Here is a 12686-nt window from a genome sequence, read left to right on the forward strand (position 1 = left end):
GCATCATATAACCTCAGGAAGGCAAATACTGAAGAAATATACACAGATAAGATTATCAAATTCAGCTCCTCTTTGAAGACTGCTCCTTTTCACAGAAACAATAATTTGGGCTAAATATTGATCCCTTTATCTAAAATACAGCTGGGTTTTCATGCCTCTGAGTGCTGTAGAGACAAAAGTACCAGTCTGTCTCTCCTCTTAGATGCTCAGAAGACTCCACATTAAGATTAATTTTCTTTGCCTTACAGCCGCAAAAGAAGGGATGAATATATGGGGTTTTTTTTCCACAGATACAACTACAATGGACAGAGGCAAAATTATGGTATTCACATAAAAATTGTTGGGGCTTTTTTCTTCCAAAGTGACCTATCCAAAACATAAATTGCAACTGGGACGAAACTGTCTAGAAAAAAAACAACAGGAAAAAGTAAACCAAAAATTATATCTAGTTGTAGGCTCAAAGCCAAGCTCCTCCTTCTTCTCTCACTCGCTTCCTCCACTTATACACATTTAAATGTATCTGGTCATAAGCGTATGTTACACTACTGGTCCTGGCTCCCATGAAACCAGGCTTTGCTGCAAACATGAAAGTGACCTATTCTGTAGAGGTTTTGAGCTGACAGGATATGATAATATTTACAGCATTTTTTAAGTGGCTGACAGCTGCAAAAAAGTTAACAGTACAGAGAGTACAACCATCAGCAGGGGAATAAGGGCTGACTTTTTTTGGAAGATACCTAGCAAATGAGCAATGCCAGGTGATGTAGGAAAGAAACAGCATCTGTGTGCTGGTTGGCACAGGGAGGAACTGTCTGATGGATAGCTGTGATTATATGGAAATAAGAAATGTTCCTGGAGAAGAAAGGGACAGGTGGACAGAGAAACGCTACAGAGCCAGCTTGCTCTGTCTGAAGAAAAGATTGCATGGCTTCAGCTATTTTCAGTGTATTACTGCACAATCACAAGCAACCCAGAACCAAATGATATTTGGATCACACTTATGGAAGTCCTACGCCTTGATTCCAAAAGGCTTCAAGCATGTAGTTCCTTGCGTTGGGGACTCCTGACATTTACATTCTCCCAGACTGTCAGATGAGAACAACATTACTGGGAAAGAAACCCCTGTCTTTTTGAGAACTTAAGTGTGGAAGACATTCAATAAGCAGTTAAAAGAAAATCTGAAATAAAAGTTTGCCATGAGTTAAGTGTATGCACTGTTGCTTACCTGCTTCCCTGGCATGGAGATGGGTACTGGCGTCCCTGGAGGGACTGCTGGTAGAGGTGGCTCCTCAATAGGACCTCTTGCAATTACCAGTTTCACTCGATTTCCACACTGTCTCAGAACTTGTGCCACCTGCTCACTGCTCATTCCAGCGAGGTCTGTATCACCGATTTTCAAGATGTGGTCACCACTACACAATCTCCCATGCTGGAGGAAGAATAATAAGGAAAAAAGAAATCTATTAACATCCTGCCATTCCTCCCACATACATACAATTAGGAAAACACCACATAGCTTTAGTCACTTCTGAGACATATGAACCAGGTGTATTTTTTTGGGTGCCAAGTCAGTATCTTGATAATATGGAGAACGGCACACTAATTTTACTAGGAATTTCCACAGAAATATCCAGGGCATCCTTTATGAATCAGTCAGTCACCCAAACACAGAAAAAAAATGCATATAGTTATGGTTACTACCTACTGCTATTTCACAAGTGCATGTAAATTACAGAACTTCAGGTTTCATTTCCAAACACACTTCCAAAAGATGCCATAATCTTCAGTTTTGTGCTTGTATTTAAAAACTGGTCCTCAGGATTAAATATGACTTCAAAATTTCCAAACACACTTCCAAAAGATGCCATAATCTTCAGTTTTGCGCTTGTATTTAAAAACTGGTCCTCAGGATTAAATATGACTTCAAAATAAAACACATTTCTCCCTTACTGCAGCCCTGTTATCTGGCGACCACCACTTCTGTGGCTGGGAGACTGACCAGTCTCTGTGCCTGTTCAATCCCCAACCATCATTAACACTGCCCCAGATACTTGTCCAATGTACAAGCTTGAAATGAGCCATGATTATAAAATTAAATTCGCATGAACCCTTCCGGAAGGAGCAGAGCCTGTGTCCTGAAGCAGAGGCATGAAGCCACATGCCTGCTCCAAGCTTCAGTAAGCCCAGCAGAGAGAAGCAGATGCTCTTCTTAGCTGTCCAGACACAGCAGATAAGTGTTTGGTGTGTTCCCTCATCCGTGGATTATAACCAGTATATTCATGAAAGAATTAGGAGTCTAAATGCATCCACAGCAAACATGTATAATGTAATAGGTTTGAAAATGTGATTTAGAGCCTAATCCAGCTTTTACGTTCAAATGCATAGGTCCCCTGCACTAAACACGCCTTTACTGAGGATAAATTTCACCACTTGCTCTCTCTTTTTTATACTCGTGAGGAGAAAATATTTAGCATGATTATAAAACAGTAACTTCACCCCTTACTGAAAGGTAAACAGAAGAGTAGGTTGAATTTACCTGATCAGCCACCCCTCCTGGGAGGATGGTTTTAACAATCACTCCAGTTGACTTCCCTCCCACTATCCCAAATCCCAGACCTGAGCCATCGTTCACCAACTCAATGGTCTCCACGTGCTGCCAGTGAACCTAAAAGGAATAAATATGAGCTTGCAAATGACTGAAATAAGGACATACTTGCAAAATAGATTCTCTTTTATTTCTTGGGTATGTGTTTGAATAAGGGAAGGTGGGTAGAAGGTGGAAATATGGGACCTTTCTAACAATTACTACTAAGGGTAAGATTACATAATATTTAAGCACTAAAACGCTCGTTCCATGACAGTTTGGATTTCTCAGGTACAAAACAGAGCTGGGTAGTGGGTCACAACTTTCAAGCACTTGCTGAATTAATTTAAGCAGCAACCTAGGACTGTCCATCTCCATGTCCCTTTGCAGTCAGTGAGAAAAATACTACTGCTAGGAAATCTCACAGGTCTGGAAATTGAAATCTTCAGGTAAATGCATGTTCACATCAGCCACCACAACAAAGCACAGGAGAAAGCATAAACCCAGTTCAGAGATTAAGGCCAAAAGCAGCACCAGGTATCGCGAGGTAGCCATTAGCAGAATTGTCCCCTGTGTAACAAACAAAGATATCTGGGTTGTCTGATGTAAACAGCGCTGGAATGAAGTAGCTGTGATGGCAGGCTTCATGTTCTGACAGGAGTAAAACTGCTCTGAAAAAGACAAATGCTAGCTTGTTTGTGTGGGGTGGTACTGAAGGGATGACTGGAAGCTTCTGGTATTGTTTCTCCTGAAGAACAAACCACATCATAAACTCATCTGAAATTTAAAGTCACAGCTGGTGCTCCATCAGGTAGGATCCTGAAAACAAGACCTGATTTTGGAATAATTAAGGTACTGCAAATTCAAAGCCTTATAGTACCTGTTTGGGAATCTGCAGTCTTAACATAAACCAACAATGATCAAGCAAAGCCTGAAGGAAAAAGGACAGCTCCAGATAAGCTGCTTTCCCCCAGCAGCTGAAGGCAAAGGGAACACAAGGACTGGGAAAGGCAGGGATAAAAACAGGAAGGAGCCATGGCAGGTTTGAAAGGAACATTCTTACAAGCAAGGGAAGCTGTTCAGAGAATACGGAAGCAATCACATAAAGAAAGAAGTGTGTCACAAGAATACTGGAAGAGAGTGAGCCTCTCCTATGTGCTGACAGGGAAAGTTAGGTCAATCAGCTTTACTCCTGCACACAGAAGAAAAAAATAATTCTGAAATTTCTTCACCAAAGGTTTACACTAATTATTAAAATAAACACTAGAATAGCTGCTTTTTCCAGACTGATTGCTCTATATACTCCCTATTATTGACTCTCTTAAAGAAGAGCCACAGGCGACTAAATAGCAAAACCCACAGAAACCAAAGAGAGGCCACTTCATCCCAGGGTAAGCCCTTACATGAGTAAGACACCAGGAAGAGAAAGTGCAGTTAGTATTACCATGTTTCTGAGCTATGTTCTCTACACACGGATTGCAAAAGCTTTCAAAAGAAATGAAAGGTAGCACAGATGTTTTCTGGGTGTCCTGAAGTATGTCCTTACACAAGGCATTTGGCAATTCCCCCACTGAGCCCCACTGCTGACAGATGACAGAGAAACAAACAGAGAAGCACCCATCCAGCTGGTGGTGCAGACCATTCAGCAACATCTATAACACTTTTGTTTGCCCAAGCAGAAGGCAGAGAGAAAAAAGATAGTGTTTACTGCAACCTCAACATAAAGCTTCATGAGTTTGCATGGGTGTACACACAGAATTTGGCAGACAGGAAGAAGGAATATGTCCAAGATCAAGATCCCCCCAGGCAAATCTGAGTATTTTCCACTCTTATGGGGAAAAGCCATGACAAAGATAAAAAGAAGAAAAACCTCAAGAAATGTGAAGGAAATGTACATACAAGTTACAATTAAAAGTCTCAAAATACTGGATGCACTAAGCATTTACATGCCCAGAACTAAACACATAGATGTTTGGGGTATACTCACCGGGTTGGAATGGGCTGAAACTGTGCTAGCAGCAGATGGAGACCGGGAAACTACAGGACTGATGAGCTGAGGGAAAGTGCCCCTGGCCACAACTAGCTGGACATTATCTTTTGCTTTCTGTAGGATGCTGATAGCCTGTTGATGTGTAATTGTCTGATCAAGGGCTTGTCCGTTAATAGCAAGGATTTGATCTGCTTCCTTCAGCTTTCCATCTCTGTCACGCATGTGTAAACAGGGAAGGTGGATGACAAAATAAAGAAAAAAGAAAAACCAAAGAAGTGTTGCCACAGAAATTACAGTATTTTGACAGTTTTCCAGTTTTTTTAATAACCTGGTCTCTATTCCCCCCACTTTTTAATCTCTCCCTGCAGTTTCGCTGAAAGGAGCTGATGCGGCATCCTGGTGATCGTTTCCTTTGAAGCTAATCCCGCTGCCACTCTCCCCGGCTACTACCCCCCAGCCAGCTTTCTTCTCCCTGTACCCTCATGCAAGACTAAGCATATTAGATCTCAGTCACTCCCATCCATAGCCTGGGAACTTATGTTTATCCTTGACTTTGAGCCTCCTGCTTAACAGACCAAGTGCTCCACTTTGTTCAACATGCTCCTTCTGAATATTCATCAAACCATGGAGTGGAACACACTTTCATCAAGATGTTACGGAAACAAATTTTGTTTTGCAAAAAACCAAGGGGGGCCAGGGGGTGGGAGGGCGGGGGTGGTGAGGGGGGCTGGGGAAGAAAAAAGAAGGAAAGGCAGATACAGAAACAGAAAGAAAATGATAAAACGGACCCCTGTTAAATGAGGGGGGGAAAGCCCTGAACAAATTAAAAAGTAACTCTTCACTTTCTGACAAAAGAAGCATTACTGTTAAATTACACACCAAGCCCTTCCTCAGACCTACTTCAAAGGAAATGTACAAAGCATACACAGATGAGTTACCCTCTGCCTCCTCTACCACTTCTATTGCTTCTGCAACAAACCAGCAAAAACTCCGGAGTCTTGTCTTCAACATCCCAAAGTGGCAATGCTTTGAAATCAAAGGGCAGTAACAAAACGAAGGATGCCTATTACACCAGCTTTTGTAAGCACCTACAATGTAGAAGCCAAGGTACCCAACAGTATTCAGGAAAAATGCTATTTAGCTTCAACCCATAATTTCTGTGCTTTTGAATTTGAACTGTTTTTCAGAGTGCTCTCAAAGACTCATTACTGCCAGGGCTTTTCTGATTTATGAGCCCTGTAATAGTTGTTTAATTTTTCTCTTCTTGCCAGTGAATCAGGCCCTGCCTGATTCAGTAAAGATATGTCTCAACTCCATGGAATAAGAAAAGCAAAAGCGAACACATCTTGAAGGGGAAGAAAAAAGAAGTGGAAAAGTGAAATCTAGGCAGGTTAAAAAATATTGTCATGAATAGAGCATGCCACTTTTCATAACCGAATTAACTCTGTAGGCCACGCTCTGCCCTCTGTTAAAAGGACAGTGTTCAGACTACAAATAATCAGAAATTTTCTCCCTACAGCACAGTGAGAAAGAGCAGTGAGGTGACTCAGACATCCCACACAACATACAGAGTGCACCGCAAACCAGCTCTGGCAGGGATGCTGATCACCAAATCCACACAGAGTGATACACTCCACCATTCTGCAGTGAACCAGTGCTGCTGCCATTCACTACTGCATTAATTTGCTCCCTTGGGCTGTTCTAACAGCAGAAACCCATTTCTCTCAACACTACTTCTGGAATCAGAATTAAAGTCTAAAGCATACTTAGAGCAAGCTGTTGTCACTGCTGAGTTTCTGGTAACATCAACCAAGTATCTTTAAGAGTTCAACAACTCTTAAAGATTTGCTTGACTTAAAACCTAGGTTTCACACTTGCTCAATGGAACCCTACCTAACAAACAACGCTGCTAGCTACAACTGGGTTTTTTGCACCAAACTATTTTTCACTGCATTCAAGGATGGCAAAATCTATATTTCAGCTTCAAAACCCATGGCAGAGAAGAGTAACTTTCCCGATTTCCCTGTTGGAAAGGTGATACTATAAACAAACCACAGAGGAACTACATCTGTAGTTTCTAGAAATTCGGAACAGATCGTACACTGCCCTGTTCCAACGTTACATAAACTGTAGTGATCAGTAATTTTAAATCTACTATGATGTATGGCTTAGAATGCCAGAGAAATGTGCCCCTGTACCACAAAAACAGCAATAACACAACTAAATTGCAGTGCCATATTAGCACTTGATACAGTAAAATATTCCAGTAGCAATCTTACCTATGTGCCACACTTCCTTCCTGGATTTCTTGCACAAATATTCCTAGTTCACCCCTGTTTTCGCTCTTGAGTCCCACGACACTGAAGCCCAGACCACCACTTATAGGTTTAATAAGCTCAATAGTCTCAACAAGCCGACCCTGTTCAGTAGAAGGAAAAAAAAGGGTACAAATGTTTAAAATGTTGAAAAGCAGTATTAACGAATGTGGTGAACAACTTGGGAATAGTTTCCTAATTTGACAGCTACAGCTGGACAAGGCTATAACAACTGGAACAGTTGTTCAGTTCAAACTTCTTGTTATCACACAGCAAAGTGACAATTATGAAAAGTCTGAGAAATAAAGATTATTACAGCCCAGGAGAGGAAATCAGGAAACAACAACTAAATATACAGAGTTTAGACTTAGCAGAGACTGAACTACGACATGTGTCTATAAAATTTTAGAGGGCACAGACAAACTCTCAAGCAGAACTAGGAAAAGAGGATGGATTTCAGCAAGACAGAAAACAGGACTGTGCAAAAGGCTTTTCAGAACAGCAGAACACTTCTTCTACCTGGCTCTATTACAGGTTAATTAGAAAAATGCTAGAATATATGCCTGGCCATTCTCAGCTCCAGCCACTGAAGGGACTTGTACACCATTTTTGCCTACCACGGGAAAGCAGCTAAGACTACAGAACAATGAGTAGCCAGGCCAAAAAGGAATTTTCCATCTTATTTCCAAGCAAGTCACAGAACTAGCTTTCATTAGTTATGCATACAAGAGCATGCTCTGACAAAGCATCTCCCTCATGCACAGATATAGCAGCACGGAAAGATAATGGCATGCTGATCTGCGAGAGGCACACTGCCCAGCTACGGACAGTAGTAACTCAGCAGTGATGATGTCAAGGCTACTTTTCCAACTGTTTTCTCACTTACCGACTGTTGCTCAAATTAAAAGGTTATTTTTAGTTTATATAGCAAGTGAGCTCCGGTTTGCTCAATAACCCAATTGCTTTTAAATAAAAATACAAGTATTTCAATCTTCCAGATCATTAGGGACCCACATTTCATGGTTACGAGGCAACATGCTTACCTGGGACATATTTCTGATCAGCTGCTCAAAGTCATCACTTGAGGACTTCCCATTAATCTGAGGTGTAACAGATCTCATTGATGCTTCTAGCACTTTAGCTGAGCTGCCATTCTGCTGAGCCAACAAATATGACTCATTATGGGGCAAGGACCCCACATTCACACCATGATGGAGAAGCTGGGGGAATTCACCAGTGGAATGTATGGAAGGTGTAATATTTACCTGTAAAAGATTGATGTCAACATAGATTTATAGACAGAGCAGAAACCTCCTGTGGTGGTGTGCCCTGCCCCATGCCACCCACACCACCCCTCCTGACACAACAATGAACACTGTATTCAGCTTAAAATGGAGTCAGGAAATTGGCTTGAGCAGCATGTCTATCTTGCAAAACAGATAACGAACGAAGTCTAACAAGCAAAGCAACTGAGTGATATCCAGGGTGAAGTGGGGTCCTCACAGCCTGGTGCTGCTTCAGTGAAGGCCAGGAAGACCCTCGCACATCTGTGACAGTGAATCTGTACCTGTACTGAAGCCTCCCGCTCCATGCTGAACCATCGCACCCAGACGACCTTCCCAAACTGACACCTTGTTAAGGGCCAATCAGCGCACAGTAACTGACTTAGTCCCACCTTGCCACAAGTATAAGATCTGGCATTTTAGTATCTTTTTTTTTCCCAACAATGAGAACTCTTAACTACAGGACAGGTCAAGGGGCCTGGATCTCTCTCTCCCCAGGAAGGGACGTCTCTTTGGTAAGACTTGCGGCTCCAACTACATTGGATATTACCTGGGACAGTATCACTAACAAAAGCCCTTGAGTTTTGCAGTAAGTGTATTTATCAATGTCAATTCCAATCTTGTTGTATCTGTCACCCTAATAAATCATCTCTAAATAATTTCTATTTTTTCAACTTTGCAAAACTGTTTCAGTGAAAGTCCTTAAACTGGGCTCTGACAAGTAAAGGTTAACTCTAGTAAGAGGCTGTACACATAATCCTTTAGACTCAAAACCGCTGACCAAATCTGAGACTAGGATTGCATCTAGCCACAACTAGACTCCTCTCTGAGAAGGAGTTCAGAAAGCAGGGGGATCCTTTCCAAATCTCATGACCCAACAGGAGGGCTGTCCTCCCACTCCCCCAGCCACTCCTCAGACTCCTAACACGACATCTCTTCCCTATCCAAGAGCACCAAAACAAGTCAATTGCTTGTTAAAAATATCTGAAATCCCCATTTGCAATTTTAAAAACATAATTTTTAGAAGGGAAATTATCTTTTAATACTTACAACTGATGTAAAGTCGTGAATTATCAAACATTAAAGAAATTGATGAGAATAACCTGAATTATTTTCCATAATCTGTCTAGAATTCTTTTTGTTCATATCAGCATAGCAGCCTGAAGTACTCCAACAGAATCGTAGACGTAAACAAATACGACTAAAACTACTAGTACAGTAGGGAAAGCTTAAAGCAAATTTATCAATTATTTTACAAGAAAATTAAAAAAAAAAAAAGAAGTGTATTTTGATGGAAAAAAGAAAGAAGTCTCACCAGCTACACAGGGAGCAAATCTCACCTGTCAGGGTTTCTGCATTACTATGCACTACAGCTGCCAATGCAACTCTCTACATGAGCTAGAATTAAACACAAAATTACTGAACGAGTCTACAATCACCACGCTGATCCAAAAACCACAGTCCTACCTTTACACCGACAACCTTGACAATATACTTCTCTTAGAGCAGAAAACAAAGTAAGAGACTTCTTCACTTCGCCCAGCCATACTAAAAAAACTATTTTCAAGCAGATGTCTGCCAACCATTCTAACGAATGGCTGCTGGTGGTACAAAGCTCAGGTGAATTCAGCAGGAGCCCTCATATGGCTGTTGTCCCACTTGCCTGTTGACTGTCAACAGGCACTGGTTTACCCCACGTTGACCTGTTTTATACTTGCCTGGCACACTAACCACAATTTAGGACCACAATATCGCAGCCTCAAATACTTCTCATAGTTTTACAGCGCAAATTTTCTAGCATTCCCCACCACAATACAAAAGACTGGGATTCCCCTTCACTGAAGCCTTATTTTTAAACTGCAAGTATCAACAAAAATTTCAAAACTGTCAATGTATTCTAAAATGTCTACTGCACCAGTCTCAACTGTTTAAGCACACTACTTCCACTAGGTTTATCACATGATTCTCCCAATCATCCAGTCATTACAATATCAGTACCGTTCTCCATCACACAATTCCTTCTCATCCGCGTGCTTTAGGAAAATACAAGAGAATGAATGTAATTTCTTGAACACCTATGGCTGGGAAGACCCTTAAGTTACACAAAAAATACCACAAGACAGCACTGGAAAGAAAAGTCCTCAACAGCACCTAGCCTGGTCTGCCATAAAAAAATGGAAAGAGGAAAACCAGGATGTTTGGAACTCGGTGATTTCTATCTCACAGTGTTTACACTCTGCTGTCCATATGTATGAGGTATCACTTGTGTTATGTTTCAGACGAATCATAATGCCTAATATGTGCACACATGCACTTTCTTTATCACATACAGTCATTTCAGCAAGCCTAGTTTCACAGTTCATTACATGTAGCAACACCCAGAGACATAATCAAATTCTGCCCTTTCCATGAACACAAGACTTCCCCTTACATTATATGCATGGATTTGAAACTAGTAAGTCTATGTCATACTGTGTTTTGTATGTGCTTGACTCCATATAACAGGTTAATTCACTTCCACCTTCCCAATGTCATCCATTTCAATGTATAAAAGTATATCACTGAACTTGGTCAATTAAAGTGCTTCATTTCTTGTTCTCCTACCTTCAAATCTTCTTACGCATCCTGCTGTCACATTCCTTTCCACAAAAAATTGTCATGGGTCAAACTGTAATTTGCAAGAATAACTAATACTACTGTACCTAGCCAGTCTTGCATTGTTTCTATTTTAAAACATTCTTACATTTCTACAGCAAAATGAAGCAGCCTAAATGATATAAATCCAAACTACTTCTGATGCATACTCAAAGGCCACAGTATATGCGTCTGATATCACAAATGTTCCTAAGTAACATGTATACATTCATTTTCTAATTTGCACTGCTTATTGTAGAAAACAGCACCAAACTGCCCTTCCTGCTGAAGGTTACCATCCTCAGAGCTCACTTGCTGAAAGGAGTCACTAGAGAATTCATCACCTGCTCAGGCAAAGCCAGCAAGATTACCCTAAACAAGCAACAGGGTACTATAAGCAAAACCTACTGTTTTTTCTGCATATAGATTAGTGAGAGCTCACACAACCTCTTCAGTGCAGCCTCTGGAGTGGTAACCTCAAACTAAGTATGCAAGCCTCAGCAGCTGAGAGCAGTAATGACTCCAGTCAACAAGACTAAACCTAGAGAAAAACCTGAAATGCCTGCAATTTCATTTAGCACCATTCTAAGCACAGCATTATTCTGTCATGGGACCCTTTTAATGTGGCAGGAGCTTCCTGAGGTTTCATCTTCAGGATGGCGGAAGGGGAAGAATCACCAGTATTACTGATCGTCCTGTAAAACTCAACTGTGTGTGAATTCCCCCACTTCAAATGAAGTGTGCAGTCATCTTCTAAGACAAAAACATGAAAAGAAGGAAAATCCTACAATAATGCTAAGAGCAAAATCTGAGGCTATATACAGAAAGCCAGAAAGCCTTCTGCTTTACAAAGAACAAGCCATGTAGGCAAAAAAGGATAGAAACAGAATTTTAAGGCACAGAAACTGACTGTAGCTGAGAAGCTGTTGCTGTGCCCACCTCACCCTCTATTTCCCTTCCATCTTCCTTCACAAATTTCACTTTACATTTTTTTCCATGCTACCACATGGTGTGCACACTGCTAACCCAGAGACAATCCCAGTCTGTGAAATCTCCCTCTGGATAAAAAGTCAATGTTTTGCTGTATCTACAACACTCCTTTACACAAAAACACATAGGGAGCAAGTTGCAACACTGGAAAAATCATTCCAGTGCACAAAATGTAGATCAAGCAAGCCACAATAATCCTAAAATACATTATTTTTAGATTAGTATGAATGATAAAAATGGTGTTTTCATCATGATATTGTTTTTCTCTAATATAAAATAAAACACTTTCTTGTATGCACAAACAGCAAAGAAAAAAATGGAGCTACACATCAGAAATAAATGGTTACTGAGTATGACATATTGCCCTTATAATTAATTGAATTATATACCTTCTCTGAATCCAAAATACTTCTTGTACCACTCAATAACCCATACAGTACAACCTTCAGTATGCAGAGGAGCTCTGTGTTCATCCCATACTATGTTCTGTATACGTTCTGCTAGTACTGCTTAACAGAGGCTTGCTTTAGTTTGTGAATGCAGGCTAGCCATGATGGACACGTTAACTTACAGCTGAACATGTGTCCAGTATCACCACTTTCTTCTTTAGGCAAGTTTTAAGTTCTTCAATTAAGATATGACAGTCTCCTCAGGGATTTATGTTTCTCTCTCTGGTAGAAAACTCATACATCCCCACGCTAAAACAGAAGTAGCACCAGCACCAGTAACACCTCCTATTTTGGTTTAGCATTGTTTGTTTTCATTGACAGAATCCTGTTCAAACTAGCAATATAGTGCCCACCTTCTCAGTCTGACATTTCATGCTTTCTGCATACTTGCATGAGCTGGGACATCACTGCAAACATTTAGGAATTGACTGGCCTGTCCCA

General features: G+C 40.9%; 1 protein-coding gene across 17 annotated transcripts in view; it reads right to left on the bottom strand.

Moving 5' to 3' along the window:
• The window catches only part of MPDZ (multiple PDZ domain crumbs cell polarity complex component), a 116947-nt gene that overhangs the window by 70249 nt on the left and 34012 nt on the right, over positions 1-12686 (bottom strand). For all 17 annotated transcript variants that reach the window (XM_080371844.1, XM_080371846.1, XM_080371855.1 and 14 more), the window contains exons 4-8: positions 7933-8154; positions 6854-6993; positions 4572-4785; positions 2537-2665; positions 1226-1429 (exon numbers count right to left, since the gene is read on the bottom strand). In XM_080371844.1, the coding sequence (XP_080227970.1) occupies positions 1226-1429; positions 2537-2665; positions 4572-4785; positions 6854-6993; positions 7933-8154 (909 nt within the window). The remainder of the gene's footprint in view (positions 1-1225; positions 1430-2536; positions 2666-4571; positions 4786-6853; positions 6994-7932; positions 8155-12686) is intronic.

This window comes from Falco punctatus (genome assembly GCF_963210335.1).
Source record: "Falco punctatus genome assembly, chromosome: Z".
NCBI lineage: Eukaryota > Metazoa > Chordata > Aves > Falconiformes > Falconidae > Falco > Falco punctatus.